Source organism: Protopterus annectens, chromosome 8.part0 (assembly GCF_019279795.1).
Source record: "Protopterus annectens isolate FY-2018-M chromosome 8.part0, PAN1.0, whole genome shotgun sequence".
In the NCBI taxonomy this organism is placed as follows: domain Eukaryota; kingdom Metazoa; phylum Chordata; order Ceratodontiformes; family Protopteridae; genus Protopterus; species Protopterus annectens.
This window is the reverse complement of record NC_056741.1, coordinates 1,099,875,994-1,099,894,555: the sequence shown is the minus strand read 5'-3', so window position 1 is coordinate 1,099,894,555 and position 18,562 is coordinate 1,099,875,994. Positions and strand designations below refer to the sequence as shown.

At 43.6% G+C, this 18,562-nt stretch overlaps 1 protein-coding gene across 43 annotated transcripts in view; it reads left to right on the top strand.

Moving 5' to 3' along the window:
* LOC122809254 (titin-like) overlaps window positions 1-18,562 on the top strand; it is a 3,339,665-nt gene that overhangs the window by 1,330,752 nt on the left and 1,990,351 nt on the right. For all 43 annotated transcript variants that reach the window (XM_044080625.1, XM_044080596.1, XM_044080621.1 and 40 more), the window contains one exon: window positions 5,471-5,491. In XM_044080625.1, coding sequence (XP_043936560.1) covers window positions 5,471-5,491 — 21 coding nt within the window. The remainder of the gene's footprint in view (window positions 1-5,470; window positions 5,492-18,562) is intronic.

Genomic DNA, 18,562 nt, shown 5'->3' with positions numbered 1-18,562 from the left:
GCTAAATCAATGCAAACTGTGAAGGAATTTCTACAGGTTCAACCCCCACGTTTTAGTAGAAATTGGCCTTCCAAAAACTGGTCCTTTCCTGCCACAGACAGACCCCAAAGAGGCAGATACAGGCGCCCGAGGGGCAGAGGACAATCCCAAGGAACGTATAGAGGCAGACAATGGCAAGCTCCTACACAAAGAGGTGGTGAGGACAACTCACAATCTTTCAGAAAGCAAACCCAATGACTTTCCTCTTTGCATGCCAACCAGGTCTCAAATGGCAGCCCCCTAAGGAGGAAAGCTGGCATTATTTTCAAAAAATTGGCATATTGTCACAAAGGACAAATGGATCCTGGACATTATAAACAGAGGCTACAAATTCCATTTTCACACCCTTCCAAAAATGAGAGGCATGCCAAACCTGCCACACAATCAAAGGGCAGAAGCACAAAGGCAAATTACAGATCTCATAAACATGAAAGCTATTCAAGAGGTACCTACGCACGAACAATGTCAAGGTTTTATTCCAGGCTATTTCTGGTGCCAAGGAAGGAAAAGATTGGAGACCTATTTTGGATCTATCCATCCTAAACACATTTCTACTCATACCAAAATTCAAGATGCTCACTCTACAGCAACTTCTTCCCATGCTGGGCAAGGAGTCTTGGCTGGTAACATTGGACCTCAAGGAGGCATACCTGCATGTCCCAATCAGACAAAATTGCAGAAGGTACCTCAGATTTCTTGCAGGTTCAACCCATTATCAATTCTCTGCATTGCCCTTTGGCTTATCTACTGCACCCAGAGTATTCACAAAATGCCTGGCATCAGTAATTGCCTACTGCAGACTTAAAGGGATACAAATATATCCCTATTTGGACGACTGCCTGATCCAAGCGGACAGCAAGCACATTCTTCTGAAACATCTGGCTTATGTAATAATGTTATTGAACTCTCTGGGATACACATTCAACAAAAAGAAAGCAAGGCTAATATCCTCTCGGAAGATAATTTTCCTGGGTGCCAATTTGGACACAAACACCCAGATGGCCTACCTCACACCAGAGAAGCAGGGGCAACTAATTCAATACTTCAGAACACTAGCAAATTGCACCAGGCTGACTGCAAGGAAAATCCTGCAGGCTCTGGGATTCATGGCATCTTGCATCTTACTAATCCCATGTGCAAAGCTGCATATGAAGAAACTACAATGGTACCTGAAAAACATATGGTCTCAACACAACCACAGTTTGGAAACAATAATACCACTAATTCCATGTCTGCAAAAGGAATTTCTGTGGTGGGCTCAAGCATGTCAAATAAACACAGGTCTTCCATTCAGCAAGCCTCAAGCAAATCAAGTCATCACAACAGACGCCTCGGACTACGCCTGGGGGGCGCACATGACAAATCGGTGCATTCAGGGCAAATGGTCCCAAAAAGAAAAGCACCTTCACATCAATCAAAAGGAAATGCTAGCAGTAATAAATGCTATTATAGCTTTCAAGGACCTTCTACAACCAGGTCAACTATTGATAAGAACGGGCAACACACAGTTATGTGGTACATAAACAAGCAGGGAGGAACACATTCTTACCCCCTATGCAGACTGGCCATGTCACTTTGGAACATGGCCATGGACTTACAAATGGAACTACAAGCACAGTACTTGCCAGGCAAGGAAAACACACTGGCAGACAACCTAAGCAGGAATATGACAGATATACACGAATGGAAGTTGCATCCAAAAGTTTTTACAGAAATAATCCAAGAATGGGGAAGGCCAGACATAGATCTCTTTGCCTCCCACAAAAATCATCAATTGACAAAATTCTGCTCAAGGATCTTCCATCCAAAGGCCTGGAGAGTGGACGCTCTCTCTTTCAGTTGGATATCAATGACAGTTTATGCCTTCCCACCTCTTCCTCTACTGCCCAAAGTTCTATTGAAGACCAGAGCAGACAGACCAAAGATGATCCTCATTGCTCCGGACTGACCAAGGCAACACTGGTACCCACTCCTGAGGAGCCTGACGCATTCCCTACCATGGACCCTGCCTCTAATGCCTCTTCTTCTGACTCAGCACAGCTTCAAAACTCTTCACAGCCAGCTAAAAACACTCAATCTAGCCGCATGGAAGATTCCTTAGCATCACAGCAGGCCCTACTCTCCAAGGAGGTGCAGGATGTCATTTTGGAGGCCAAAAGGCCATCAACTAGAAAAGCTTACTCCGCAAAATGGAAACGTTTTTGTGTCTGGAATGAGAAAAAGGGCCAGGACCCTGGAAAACTGAATTTACCTCAAATACTACAATATTTGGTTGAACTGTTAAGCAGTGGACTTTCCTTCTCCTCCATCAAAATCCATGCCTCAGCCATTTCTGCAGAATACAACACTGGTCCACCTTTATTCTCTCACCCTCTCTTAAGACAGTTCCTCAGAGGGGCTAAGAATGTAAGACCTCCAAGGAAACAACCAATACCTGCTTGGGATCTTAATTTCATTCTGGAAAAGCTGACCTTGCCTCCCTTTGAGCCAGCTGCCTCATCAGATTTGCAATATTTGTCCTGGAAAACAGCTTTCCTTCTGGCTATCACCTCAGCTCGTAGAGTTTCAGAACTACAGGTTCTCATGGCTGTTCAGCCTTTTATCATCTTCCATCAGGACAGAGTTTCCTTACGAACCAACCCGTCCTTTATGCCTAATGTGGTATCCAGGGTAGCTTTAAATCAGGCCATACATTTACCTACTTTTTATCCTAATCCTCAAAACAAAGGGGAGAGATTACTACATTCCTTGGACATCCACAGACAACTGCATTATTTGGACAGAACAAAGCCTTTCAGAAAATCAGAACAGCTCTTTGTGGCCTATGCGGTAGGAGCTCAAGGAAAGCCAATTTCCAAACAGACAGTCTCAAAATGGATAGCCCACTGCATACGCTTTTGCTATTCCTTTCATGGCAAAACTGTACCTACAGGCATTAGAACTCATTCCACCAGGGCCACAGCCACCTCTGCAGCCTTCCTCAGAGGTGTTCCTACCAAGGATATTTTGGAAGCAGCCACTTGGAGTTCTATGCATACCTTCTCCAAGCACTGCAACCTACCATTATACTCCAAATCTAGAGCAGGCTTTGCCACTGCAGTCTTGCAGGGCATTTTGGATCCTCCTAGTTCCACCTAGTGCCTACCACCCCTTTCTTAGCTTTGGAATTCTACCCATCTGTTATGACTGCAGCTGTATGCACGATGAACATAGTACAGTTTTGTACCTACCATAAATGTAGATGTTCGAGTGCTAATACAGCTGCAGTCCAGGTTTCCCTCCCTCCTTCCCCTCTTGGGACAGGCCTATAGGCTAGCACATCCTCATACAACCTGATTGGGGTATTCATTTATGATGTATTTGCTTGCAACTGCTGTATTTTGATTATATTGCACTGCATTATTACACAAATGTATGTATTGCCTTCTTTCTGGGGGCACCTGACATCTGGGGCAAGAAAAACTGAAGAAAGTGGCGTCGGCTGGTTCCTTTATACCCCTGTCGCTCTGACGTCAGAGAAGAAGCGACGACAACCAACGCCGGACCTAGACTTTGGAATTCGGCCGACCGAGAACCCGCCTGACGGCAGGAGAACCCATCTGTTATGACTGCAGCTGTATTAGCACTCGAACATATACATTTATGGTAGGTACAAAACTGTACTTTTTCTGTTCCCTCACTGTCTCTATGATTAAAGAATTCTTTGAAGGAGTCGTACAATTTAGTCTGATTAGGAAACTTGTTCTTCCTCCATGGTAAATTAATTTTGCGATAGAAAAGCTGACCTTAGATTTTTGGATAACCCTTTAGTTTTTATCCTGGAAGCCCTTTTTAGCAGCTTTTGCATCTTCTACAAGAATCTCTGAGCTGCCAAGACCTGTCAAGTAAATAACATTGTGCAGCTTTTTCACCATAGGTACATGTTAAGTCTTAAAATAAACTCCTCCTTTATGCACAAAGCAGTTTCATGAGTGGCTTTGACTCAAAACCATCCGGCTGTCAGTCTCCTTGTATTTTATCCTAAGTTCCAAAACAAACCAGAAAATATATTGCATTTAATGGATATGTGTTGGCAACTGAGGTGCTATTTAGAAAAAAACAAGGCTGTGAGACAGACTTACGAATTCTTTTTCTTTTTGTCAGATAAGGCAAGCCATTGTCTAGACAAACACAGTCTAAATTTTCGGCTAACAGCATTGTGATCTGTCATGAACAGTGTAGAAAAATATAGGAAGGACAACTAGGGGCACTTCACAAAAGCAATGCCTACCACAATACCTGTCTTTGAAAATGCCTCTGCTTAATGTATCTGTGAGGCAGCTTCTTAGGCTACTTTTCAACTCATCTGCAAACTTTAAAAGCTGAACATTTAGACCAGAAGATGGAAGCTTTGTCACTGTAGTCCTGGAAGGAGTGTGTCTTTATGGTAGCTAATGGGTTTAGTTCTTAATGGATAAGGACTGATATACTGTATCCCTGATCCTTATGATGTACAGAGACTGGTAGTTCAGACAGAATGATTGCTGTTGCAGTTTAGGCTGCCAGCCACCTTCCCCATTTCTTTTGATTCTTCAGACCTGGGAAGGAGGATGGAAGGGGAACCTTTAAGGATGTTTAGTTATTATGCTCCCTGGGAAGGACAAAATGGAAAATGAGCCTTTTACCCTTTCCCAATTACTCGTATACATTCTAGCCTGGTTATTGTCTTGAAGGACTATCTGCCTTCTTTAACCTCCCATTTATGTTATGGAGTGATCTTGAACAGGCAATAGTATCGTTATCCCGTAGAATATTTTCACTTTTTCTTTATTATGCCAGGTTGGGGAAGTTAAATTCTGTACCCTTGGTCTGGGGGGCACCAGATCAAACACTCCAGACCTATAATCTGCAGATGCTTTATACATTTGTTGGTAACTTCCTTAGCCAAAAAAAAAAAAGTGAAATGGTGTACAACTGCTCTCTCTTGTATCTGAACCTAGGGGGGCATCAGCATCTAAAATGGTTGGAAGTCATGCAAAAAGGATTGATATCTAGCTGTGGCTAATTCCTGTGGGATACTGCAGCAGTGATCCCTACATATAAACCTGTATTCATGTGGTGTGTACTCACACAACTTTACTTTTTTAAACTTTTGCTGTTACACTGGTTAAGTCTGTAATTAAGACATACGGAATGAGTTGAGACACACATCATGTTTAAGTTGTCTTTTCTGAAATGGGTAACTGTATTAATTTGTGGTATTTTGTGACCTCTAACGCCTTTGCTGTTTTTGGAACAGTTAAGGTAGAATTACCAATTGTTGACGTATGTTGACCTGCAGAGCCACGAATCAGTAATATGTTGTCTGTTCTGTGTCACTGAATTGGAAACTTAAAAAGTGCATTAAAAGGTTTATAAAAATATTATAAAACTATATTTCCATATTTTTCAGATGCTGTACTTCCAGAACCTGGTGAGTACACTTTTTTTTGTTAGTCATTTACATCTACTTTAACCTGCCCCACTTTATAATTTTAAGAAAGTCACATCAAATGTTTTATCTGTGTCAAGTCAGTGCTCTGTTTTTCTCCTTTTTTTGTATAAATGTATTGTGGCTGTCCAGTACCATGGCTGTAGTTAGGAATGAGCAGTTATTGCTATGTTTAGACCATCACTTTGCACTGCAGTAATTTTTTTGTGTGTTTTTCTGTTTGCATGATAGTCTGTCTCAGGTTTACATATACAAATAACTTGCAGATTTGTGACATTGGGATGTAGTGTTGCAGAGACTTGCTGTGACAAAATGGTGTAGAAAAACTAGTACCTATCATGCTGAAGGTGTCAATTAAAACATGAAAGCTGTAATGACTGCCATTAAGAAATGTGGTGACATGTTTAGATGTTAAGACACATAATGACATGTTGGGCCACTTCCTTTTTAACTACTTAAAAGGCACATGTTAGCCTTGTAGTGGTGGATGAGTGAGTGAATATGGCTGTAGACTGTACTGATTTTCTTGCATATACTACATTTCCTTTATTTTGTAACATATTCATATATGGAATTATTCTGCTTCAAATGATGTGTTCTCCATTTTGACTGGTTTGAATGGATTCTGAATGTGTGTGTTGTGAAACAGTCAGTTACCTTTAGTCACAGTGCCTACATTTCAGGTAACATCTATATGTAGACTATTGGACATATTCGTGTAGCATGTTTTCATGGATATTTATATATATTCATTGCTGTTATTTTTTAGTGTTTGTGACAATGTCATAGTCCATATCATGCTGTACAGTGTTAGAATTTTAAGTGATGTCTTTCAAGGATGCATCTGCAGTCATCACATATGGGTTGTCCTGCCTCAGGCAGCCCTTCGGTCGGCCGGATTCCAAAGTCTGGGTCCGGCGTCGGCTGATGTCGCCCCTTCCCCGACGTCACAGCGCCTGGGGTATAAAAGCGTCAGCCGACGCCATCTTCCTCAGTCTTTCTTGCCGCGTGGTACCCGAAGCAGAAGCAGTTCGCAAGTGCCGGTCGGCCAGCTCCAGTAAAATCGCTATCCGAAGACTTCAAAAGCTAAGTACCCCGTTGGGGACTCTTTCTTGCCTCAGCCGATGTCAGAAAAACTTAATAATTGTTTAACTTGTGGGAAACAAATACCTCATAAGGATTTCCACTCTTACTGTCTCCCCTGCTTAGGCCCAGACCACGATGTCTCGGCCTGTTCAGCCTGCGCTTCCTTCAACCGACGCACTCTTAGATGTCGGTCGGAGTTCGCAGAAGAGTTTTTTGGGGATAGTTTTTCATACAAAATGCCGTCGGAAACCCCGACATCACATTTAATTAAGAAACGCCAAGACAAGGACTGACACATGCAGACCGCGGTTTCGGCTGAAACTGCGGCTAGGCCTACCGCGAGTGTCTCTGTCTCGGCTGATACCGAGTCCTTGGAACTTCCGAACCCTGAATTAATACAGCCGACAGCCTCGGTCCCGGAGGCCCCTACCGAGTCGGTTACAGAATTGCCTTCCGAAACTGGTGTATTGGAATCTTCCGACACCATACCTTTAGACAAAGCTACACCAGCACATGGTGCAGCCAGGCCTCCTGCATCCATGTCTATTAAGGCCTTTACCAGGGCTAAAGCTGCAAAGCACACTAAAGCCATGCCTCCCAGGGTTATTCCTCAGGGGCCCTCTTCTAGTTCACAGATTCTAACCTTAGCAGAGGATCTTATCTCTTTAATTAGGGGCTCTCAGCCCCATCCGGACAGGGGCTCCTAACCCCCTCTAGGCAAAAGGCCCAGGGTGGATTCCCCTGATCCCCTTTCCTCAGAGGAGGCCTCTGCTGGCTCGGATCACTCAGACTACCAGGAGGAGGCTTATTCAGCCTCCGAGGATTCGGATGCAGAGGAATCTATTCCCTCAGCCTCCCCTCCTGAAGAGCTTTCCTTTGGGAAGACCCTTCACACTATGAGAGAGCATTTCAAATGGCAGGGCCAGGAATATTCTGATTCCAGGAAAAGACTAAGAACTTTTCTTCATTTACCTCAGCATAGACCTTTGGCTATTCCTTTTAAATGTCATTGATGATGTGTATTCTGACTCTAGTATGACCCCTGACACTCTGCCTCCGGCCCCTGTTAAGCCCGATAGGTATTACAGGGTCCCGGACACACATAATTTTCTTTACAAGGCTCACTCTGCTGACCTTGAAACTGTTTCACAGGGCCCTGAATAGGTTGCAGCTGTTACTACTAAGAACCCACTCCCCTCTGCAAAGGAGTCCAGGGCATTAGAGAGATGGGGTAAAAAAGTGTATACTTCTGCCACTCTTGCTATGAGGGCATTAAATTGTCAATTTCATATGATACAGTATCAAGAGTATTTGTTAGAAGAAATGCATAAGAAAGTGTCTTCTACTGAACCCCTTGACCGTAAATCCCTTCAGGATCTGGTACATAACTCCCAGCAGGTTAGCAACCATTTCTTACAGTGTGGCTATGATGCATTGGAAGCTTCATGTAGGTCAGCAATGACGGGTTTTGTCATACGTAGGCATGCTTGGCTGAAGGAACAATCTTTGCCAGACCATGTTAAAGCTAAGCTTTTGGATGCTCCACTGGAAAAGCAAAAGTTATTTGGTTCCACTGCTCAAGAAGTCCTAAAGAAATTTGAGGAAAAGGCAAAATCTGTACAAACAGTCAAGGATTTTCTTCAAGTCCAACCGCCTAGATTCAGCAGAAATTGGCCCTCCAAGAATTGGTCCTTTCCGGACACAGAAAGATTTCAAAGGAGCAGGAACAAGCGTGCCAGAGTTAGAGGGCAAGCTAGGGGCTCCTACAGAGGCCGTCAATGGCAACCTCCAATCCAGACAGGCAGTTCAGGACCTACAACTGCTGCACAAGGACAATCTCAATGACTTTGCTTTGACTCCGCCAACCAGGGCTCAATTAGAAGCACCTTTGGGTGGAAAGCTTTCTTTATTCTCAAAAAATTGGCACAGCATTACAAGAGACAAATGGACACTCCAAATAATAGACAACGGATACAGGTTCCATTTCCACACATTGCCAAAAAGAAAGGGCATGCCAGGTCTGCCACCAAATCAAAGGGCAGAGGCTTTGAAGCAAATCTCAAACTTACTACAAATGAAAGCCATAGAAAAAGTTCCTATTTCAGAACAAGGCCAAGGATTTTACTCTAGGCTATTCCTTGTTCCAAGAAAAGAGCATCAATGGAGACCAATTCTCGACTTGTCCGCACTGAATACTTATCTCACTGTGCCAAAATTCAAAATGCTGACTCTACAGCAACTCCTTCCCATGCTGGGCAAGGGGTCTTGGCTGGTGACTCTAGACCTCAAGGAGGCATACCTGCATGTCCCTATCAGACAAAGTTGCAGAAGACACCTCAGATTTCTTGCAGGGTCAGAGCATTATCAATTCTCAGCATTGCCCTTTGGCTTATCTACTGCGCTCAGAGTATTCACGAAATGCCTGGCATCAGTAATAGCACACTGCAGACTTCAGGGGATTCAAATTTACCCATATCTGGACGACTGCCTTATACAAGCGGACAACCAACAAACTTTGATAAAGGATTTAAATTATGCCATCAATCTTCTACAGGCCTTGGGATATACAGTCAACATGCACAAATCAAGACTTGTTCCATCCCAAAGAATAACCTTTCTGGGTGCGGATCTAGATACAACCACCCAAATGGCTTATCTCACAGAAGAAATACAAAGTCAGCTACCGGATTACTTCAAGAATCTGACAAGACAAACTCAGCTGACTGCAAGGAAAATCCTGCAGGCCCTGGGTTACATGGCATCCTGTATTCTTTTGGTTCCACAAACAAGGCTACATATGAGAAAACTACAGTGGTACCTAAGGAGTTTATGGACTCAGCACAGTCACAGTTTGGAAACTTTAATCCCACTCATTCCATGCCTTCACAAGGAATTTCTGTGGTGGGCTCAGGCAAGCCAGTCCAACAGAGGGTTGCCCTTCACAAAGCCAAAAACCTCCCAAACTATTACAACGGACGCCTCAGACCTAGGTTGGCAAGCACACATGGAGGGCAGAGGTATCCAAGGACAATGGTCACGAAAGGAGCTACGCATGCACATAAATCAAAAAGAAATGCTAGCAGTGATACATGCAATCGAGGCCTTCAAACTCTTTCTCCATCAAGGCCACCTACTAATAAGGACAGACAACACCACAGTTATGTGGTACATAAACAAGCAAGGAGGTACCCATTCCTACCCTCTTTGCAGACTGGCAATGAATCTATGGGATCTTTCCTTGAAACTCGATCTATTATGGTGTATTTGTTTTTACGTATATATATATATATATTTTTGCAAATGTTTGGATTTTTATTGCATTACTCCAAATTTAGCCTTCCTAGAGGGCACCTGGCATCTGGGGCAAGAAAAACTGAGGAAGATGGCGTCGGCTGACGCTTTTATACCCAGCTGCGGCGTCGGGAAGGCGACATCAGCCAACGCGGACCCAGACTTTGGAATTGGCTGACGAGGGCTGCCTGAGGCAGGACAACCCATATGTGATGACTGCAGATGCATACCTATCGGACATCTACATTTATGGTAGGTACAAAAGTGTACTTTTCCCCTACTGGATCTTAATTTCCATTACATTATCACGTCTGCAGCTATGTAACTTCAAGCTTTTACTACACTGGAGGTGTAGATGGGACTGTGCTTAAAGACTTATATTACACACGAAGGATAAATGTCTCCTGGAAAGGCATTTGAGTGGTACTACAAACAGTATATTTTCTACTTTGTCACAGTTAATTTTTGCAAATTTACACAAACATTTTACAGTCCATGGAACTTGCAGCTCTGGAAATGGTGCATTTTAGTTAGGGAGTAATGTGTAGAAGCTTATCTATGAACCCTGCTACAATTTGCATATTTCATTATGTTTTTCTCAGTTTTCACTTAACGAGACTTTTTCCTGAATGTCTTCTCCACCTTCCCATATCTGTTTTGAGCCCTTTTATTTCCATATGCTGGGTAACTCTGGAATGGAGGAGGAGCTGACCAGAGGAGTTATCATACAGGCAGCCGTGGATGTTGTTTGTGCTGTCATTTGTGTATACCCACTCCATTGTAAGGCATGTTACACCCTTGTCTTGCATATGCATGCTTTCATCCCCACGCTGTTAGGGCAGAACTCACTGACTTGGAGTATCCAAACCCATGTTACAAGCTCTGTGTTTCCATGTCATGCAAGCCTTTGCTTGCATAATGGTGGTTAGCTGACTGGAATTGCCTCTCAAAGATGGGCGAGCTGTAATTGGCTGCTCACTCCCATGTTCCTCCGCCCAGGTCTTGCAGTGCCTGAGCAAGTATTCACTCAGGTTGTCTATGCTGCAGTTGAGGCTTTATCTCTGTGCGCTGTAGTGCTAATTCTTAATTAGCTTTTTTTCTTGTGTGTACTTTTTCATGTAAAGAAAAAAAGATTGTTTGATAATTGCTGGTTATTGAAATTAGGCACTCCTAATTAACCCCTGTGGGATTTAAAGTTTATGCAGCATTTTGTTGGGGGGGGGTGACAGTACACTTCTTCTTTTCAGTTCAGTACTGAATAACCTCTGAAAGTATAACTGTAACATTTGAGCATTTAATGTGGCAGAGAGCAATTCAATGCCTTATTCACATACCACTAATTACTCCGTGGCATTTTCATTTAGAGAACAAATTGCCAGTAAGGACTGTACTACATTGTGTAGTAACTTTTTTTGTTTACCAGATACTGTTAATACTTATGTATGCAGTCTTGAACTGTGGATAAAATGTAAGATTTAAAATGCATTGAGAACAACATTGTTGTGTTGCAGCAACAAGTAGTGAGCATGCATTACAGTTACATGCTACATGGTAATTTAACGATACCACTGATGTCATTAGTAACACATAATAGATTTCATTGTTTCACATGCCAGTCTATGAGGTCGTCAGTCACAGCAGTGCAGCTACATCATATAGTGCTGCATCTGCAGCCAGCTGGAAATGTAATACATTGCATTCTGTGTTAATATGTGCTGTACTTATGAACATTTGATTCAGAATGCATTTTAGGGAAACACTACTCAAGTTAATATTGCATTGTTACCTCACAAGGCTTGGTTTTGTAGTTTGTTTTTTGGCCACAGTTTATTTTGTGCAGAGTATGTCCTCTGTCCATATTGGTTTGTGTTGAGGACTCAGTTTTCCTTCCATCTTCCAAAGGCGGCGTTTAGATGAATTGGCAAGTTAGTAATTTGTCAACTGCCTTATGCCCAGTAAATCTCAGGAATTTCTTTGGCTCTCCCACGGCTCTGACTAGGATAAAATGGGCATTGTAAAATGAATGAGCAAATAAATGCACTGCATAAGTTTTGACATTTTAGTAAATATATTGAAGTGATATCATACTGTTCAAATAAAATATAGCTATAACAAGTTTTGTCTATGATCTTTCAAGCACAGAACAGATTTTATTTGTCTTGGAATTCAGATATATATAATCTCATTGTGCCTGCAAGTCATTTAGTTTGAGTTCACATTTAAGGCTGTGTAGAATTAATGTAATTGCATGATGTTAAGTTGTCTGTCTCACCTTCGTTTCTTGCTTGTTGGGATCGGAGCCGACCCTCGGCTCCAACTCGGCCATCTTTTATAGCTCGAGAGCTGTTTACTGGCTCTAGGCTACACCTTATCCCATGATGCTTAGTGCTAGCTACCCAGATCTCGTTTGCCGCTTCAGCTGCTAGGTTCGTTCTTACTGGCTCAGGCTATTGTAAGTTAGTTTAATACTTTTTCTAGCGAATTAGGGGTTATTTTTTGATAGTCAAGTCTTTCGACATTATTGTTAATTAGCTTATTGTAGTTTTTAATGTTACTGTATTTTCCCTTAGAACTCATTTAAGTTAGAGAGTTCTTCCCCTCCCCCCTTCCCCTTTCCTATCTCTTCTTATTGTAGCGTTTTCTATTTAGTTTTAGTCTCTCTTTTAATTCATAGGTAGCCGTTTAAGTTAGAGGCTTCCTATTATAAAAAAAAAAAAACCCTCGACTGTAGTTATTGTGTTTTGGTAGATTAGTGTTTGTAGTTTTTTTGTTTTTAGGCCTTTGGCCAAAGACTTTCTGTGTAAGACTAGATATGTCTAAAAAATCCAAAGTGTCTGGATTCAAGAAGTGTGACTCATGCTGTCAGAAAATGTCTCTGACAGATGGGCACACTTCTGGCGTCTATTGCTTAGGCGCAGTGCAGCTGCAGGACTCTTGTTCTGTATGCCACGCATTCAGCCCAGGGGTTCTGCAGGAGCGCAAAAATAAGCTGATATTAAGGGGCCTCCTTACTGGATCTTAATTTCCATTACATTATCACGTCTGCAGCTATGTAACTTCAAGCTTTTACTACACTGGAGGTGTAGATGGGACTGTGCTTAAAGACTTATATTACACACCAAGGATAAATGTCTCCTGGAAAGGCATTTGAGTGGTACTACAAGCAGTATATTTTCTACTTTGTCACAGTTAATTTTTGCAAATTTACACAAACATTTTACAGTCCATGGAACTTGCAGCTCTGAAAATGGTGCATTTTAGTTAGGGAGTAATGTGTAGAAGCTTATCAATGAACCCTGTTACAATTTGCATATTTCATTATGTTTTTCTCAGTTTTCACTTAACGAGACTTTTTCCTGAATGTCTTCTCCACCTTCCCATATCTGTTTTGAGCCCTTTTATTTCCATATGCTGGGTAACTCTGGAGTGGAGGAGGAGCTGACCAGAGGAGTTATCATACAGGCAGCCGTGGATGTTGTTTGTGCTGTCATTTGTGTATACCCACTCCACTGTAAGGCATGTTACACCCTTGTCTTGTATATGCATGCTTTCATCCCCACGCTATTAGGGCAGAACTCACTGACTTGGAGTATCCAAACCCATGTTGCAAGCTCTGTCTGTTTCCATGTCATGCAAGCCTTTGCTTGCATAATGGTGGTTAGCTGACTGGAATTGCCTCTCAAAGATGGGCGAGCTATAATTGGCTGCTCACTCCCATGTTCCTCCACCCAGGTCTTGCAGTGCCTGAGCAAGTATTCACTCAGGTTGTCTATGCTGCAGTTGAGGCTTTATCTCTGTGCGCTGTAGTGCTAATTCTTAATTAGCTTTTTTTCTTGTGTGTACTTTTTCATGTAAAAAAAGAAAAAAAGATTGTTTGATAATTGCTGGTTATTGAAATTAGGCACTCCTAATTAACCCCTGTGGGATTTAAAGTTTATGCAGCATTTTGTTGGGGGGGGGGGGTGACAGTACACTTCTGCTTTTCAGTTCAGTACTGAATAACCTCTGAAAGTATAACTGTAACATTTGAGCATTTAATGTGGCAGAGAGCAATTCGATGCCTTATTCACATACCACTAATTACTCCGTGGCATTTTCATTTAGAGAACAAATTGCCAGTAAGGACTGTACTACATTGTGTAGTAACTTTTTTTGTTTGCCAGATACTGTTAATACTTATGTATGCAGTCTTGAACTGTGGATAAAATGTAAGATTTAAAATGCATTGAGAACAACATTGTTGTGTTGCAGCAACAAGTAGTGAGCATGCATTACAGTTACATGCTACATGGTAATTTAACGATACCACTGATGTCATTAGTAACACATAATAGATTTTATTGTTTCACATGCCAGTCTATGAGGTCGTCAGTCACGGCAGTGCAGCTACATCATATAGTGCTGCATCTGCAGCCAGCTGGAAATGTAATACATTGCATTCTGTGTTAATATGTGCTGTACTTATGAACATTTGATTCAGAATGCATTTTAGGGAAACACTACTCAAGTTAATATTGCATTGTTACCTCACAAGGCTTGGTTTTGTAGTTTGTTTTTTGGCCACAGTTTATTTTGTGCAGAGTATGTCCTCTGTCCATATTGGTTTGTGTTGAGGACTCAGTTTTCCTTCCATCTTCCAAAGACGACGTTTAGATGAATTGGCAAGTTAGTAATTTGTCAACTGCCTTATGCCCAGTAAATCTCAGGAATTTCTTTGGCTCTCCCACGGCTCTGACTAGGATAAAATGGGCATTGTAAAATGAATGAGCAAATAAATGCACTGCATAAGTTTTGACATTTTAGTAAATATATTGAAGTGATATCATACTGTTCAAATAAAATATAGCTATAACAAGTTTTGTCTATGATCTTTCAAGCACAGAACAGATTTTATTTGTCTTGGAATTCAGATATATATAATCTCATTGTGCCTGCAAGTCATTTAGTTTGAGTTCACATTTAAGGCTGTGTAGAATTAATGTAATTGCATGATGTTAAGTTGTCTATCTCACCTTCGTTTCTTGCTTGTTGGTATCGGAGCCGACCCTCGGCTCCAACTCGGCCATCTTTTATAGCTCGAGAGCTGTTTACTGGCTCTAGGCTACACCTTATCCCATGATGCTTAGTGCTAGCTACCCAGATCTCGTTTGCCGCTTCAGCTGCTAGGTTCGTTCTTACTGGCTCAGGCTATTGTAAGTTAGTTTAATACTTTTTCTAGCGAATTAGGGGTTATTTTTTGATAGTTAAGTCTTTCGACATTATTGTTAATTAGCTTATTGTAGTTTTTAATGTTACTTATTTTCCCTTAGAACTCATTTAAGTTAGAGAGTTCTTCCCCTCCCCCCTTCCCCTTTCCTATCTCTTCTTATTGTAGCGTTTTCTATTTAGTTTTAGTCTCTCTTTTAATTCATAGGTAGCCGTTTAAGTTAGAGGCTTCCTATTATAAAAAAAAAAAACCCTCTTGACTGTAGTTATTGTGTTTTGGTAGATTAGTGTTTGTAGTTTTTTTGTTTTTAGGCCTTTGGCCAAAGACTTTCTGTGTAGGACTAGATATGTCTAAAAAATCCAAAGTGTCTGGATTCAAGAAGTGTGACTCATGCTGTCAGAAAATGTCTCTGACAGATGGGCACACTTCTGGCGTCTATTGCTTAGGCGCAGTGCAGCTGCAGGACTCTTGTTCTGTATGCCACGCATTCAGCCCAGGGGTTCTGCAGGAGCGCAAAAATAAGCTGATATTAAGGGGCCTCCTTAAGCCCCAGGATTCACCGGCCAAGGCTCAGCCGGTGAAATCTCCTAAACCGACCAAATTGTCAGCTCCCAGCTCAGAGCCGTCATTGGCCCAAACATTACTGACTACCTCGGGCTGGAACCGAGGAGGCTGCTTCCCAGTCGGCTCCACCAGCATCTTCGGAGACGTCTCGGACCCACAAGAGACCTAGGTCCACGTTTCTAGAGTCGATACATTCGGCCCCTCGGTCTCCCCTGTTGCAGAGTGACCGCAGTCATAGATCCTCCCACTCCTCTCGGTCATCTAGACTCTCGGACCACGACGTGGAGAGAGTGGTCAGTAGGTTGTTGAAGTTGCAGGCAGTGGTCAAAATGTTATCCAGCCCTCCTCAACAGGTGTCGGCTCCATCCGCTTCCATCGATGTTCCTCCTCCGACTCCTCTGAGCTCAGAGCCGGAGTTTGTTGGGGTTTGAATCGTGGTACCATTGGCACCAATAACTATTTCCCCTTCGGTTCCGTCATCAGCTCCGATCTCCTCGATGGTACCTTCTGTCGAGGGATCTGGGTGCCGAGACTCCCTCGTCGGCTCCGAGGGGGCAAGTGGCATCGGACCCTTGTCTGACCCCGTTCTCCCTCTCGAAGCTTCGGCGCAGGTGAGCTCGGCTCCTACATCGACCTCGGAGACGTCCTCCTCGGTGCGGAGGAGAATTCTAGCCGGATCCTTCTTTCCATCGTGGCAGGGATGCCTTCGATGTCATGAGGAGTGTACTGGCCCATGAGTCAGCACCACGTTTGACCCCACTGACTCTGTCCCCTGTAGTGCCTGCGTCAACCTCTGTCCCTCCCCCCAGACCCCAAGCGTGGGGAACCAATGCTCCAGAGCACCCCATTGGGTGTTTCCTCTTCTTCCAAGGCCTCCCCTGATCATTCAGAGGTGACCCCTCGGAAGAGGAATTGCAAGAGGAAGCACATTGACTCCCCTGAGTCTGTCACTTCGGATATGGATTTGGATGAATCGGAAGGGTCCCCGAGATCCCCTTCTGAAGATGTTTCTTTTTCGGACATCCTAGAAATGCTTAGGCAGAGGGGGAACTGGACTGCCCTAGCCCCTACTGAGGACCAATCCGTATTCCTGGATACATTTGGTTCCCGCCCTTCCTCCTTTTGGGTGTTTCCGCCCTTCGATCCACTAATGTCTGTGGTGGCTCGAAGGGGCTTGGTCAGGCCCGGATACAGTGGAACCAACCCCGAGGAGGCCCAGCAAGTTTATTACTGCACCCCCTGACAAACAGTTCCTTACCAAGGGTGTTCCCGTGGATGCCATGGTAGTAGCATCGGCCACTAAAAAGGAATTAGTGGAAAAATCTTCCTCGGTCCCATCCCCCTAACAAGGAGTCTAGGACTATGGACAGATATGGGAAGCGAATGTTTGCTTCAGCGACCTTCTCCATGAGGTCACTGAATTGCTTATGCCATTTTACCAGGCTTCAGAGGGATCTCCTAAAAGAGCTTGGAGAATACCCTCCAGGATCCATCAGCTGGCGACCCTTAATTCAGTGATCAACTCCTCCATGAGGCTCATTTCCTATGCAGCCGATGGTGTGAGTAGAGCCGCAGGCACAGGCGTGGCCCTTAGGAGACACGCATGGATGCAGCTGTGTAATTTTGCGGATTCCTTTAGAGCGTTATTCACCAACACCCCCTTTGACAGTTCTTTTCTCTTTGGACCACAGGTGAAGGACACTCTCACTAGGTGTGAACAGGAAGGCAAGACTCTCTCTGCCGTGGAAGTCTGTTTTTCCACTCCTTCCCGACCATATCCCAAAGGTCAGAAGAGTGGAAAAATGTGGTTTCGGAAATCCCAGGAAGCCTCGCCTGATACACGTAGTGACTTTTCCTCCAGGGGCAGAGGAGGAAACAACAACAACAGACACCGCCTTCGAGGCAGAGGGGGTCCGCAGAACCAGGGCAACAGAGAATCTTTCTCTGACAAGCCCTTCCAGCATCCCTGAAGGGTTGCCCGACTGCCCGCCTCTGGAGGCAGTCGGGGGGGAAGACTTTCACTGTACCCAAAAGCCTGTTAAGACATTACGCGAGACAAATGGTTACACTCAATCATATCCGGAGGCTACGTAATTCCCTTCTTCCAATCTCCCCTATCGTCAGGCAAATCCCCCCCCAGATGTTCCACCCAGTCTGTGGGCCCAAGCAGTCATAAAAATTTCAAGACTGCTATAAAAAAAGAGTCATCCAGGAATTCCCGGCAGACCAACTCGGATCCGGAACTTACTCAAGGTTCTTTTTGGTACCAAAAAAGACAGGGGACTGGAGATCAATTTTGGATCTCAGCAGACTAAACAAGTCTATTCAAAGAACAAGGTTTCGGATGGTCACGCTTCCGTCCATTCTCCCCTTTGTGGGTCAGGACAATTGGATGTGTCAATAGATCTCCAGGATGCGTACTATCACATCAAGATGGACAAGGCGCTCCAGGAGATTCCTTCACTTCCGGCTGGGAGCCAGTCATTATCAGTTCAGAGCTCTGCCCTTTGGTCTCACCACAGCCCCAGGGTGTTCACCAAATGTATGGCAGTGGTCACGGCTCACCTGAGACGTCAAGGATTCCAGGTGTTTCCTGATCTAGACAACTGGCTCCTTACTGCTACTACCAGGCATCAACTTCTTCAAGCCAGGGACTATACAATCGCAGTCTGTGCCCAGTTAGGCATTACCATAAACTTGGAAAAATCTGCCTTGTTGCCCTGTCAATCTATTACCTATATAGGAGCAGATCTGGATACAAAAAGTATGTCCGCAAGCCTACTGCCAGACAGGATGGCCACGATTCGGCAGCAAGTTCATATCCTCATGCAATGCAAAAAGGTACACGTCCGGTTGGTTCTTGCAAACTCTCTGGGTTCTATGGCGGCAATTCTTCTGATACCTCT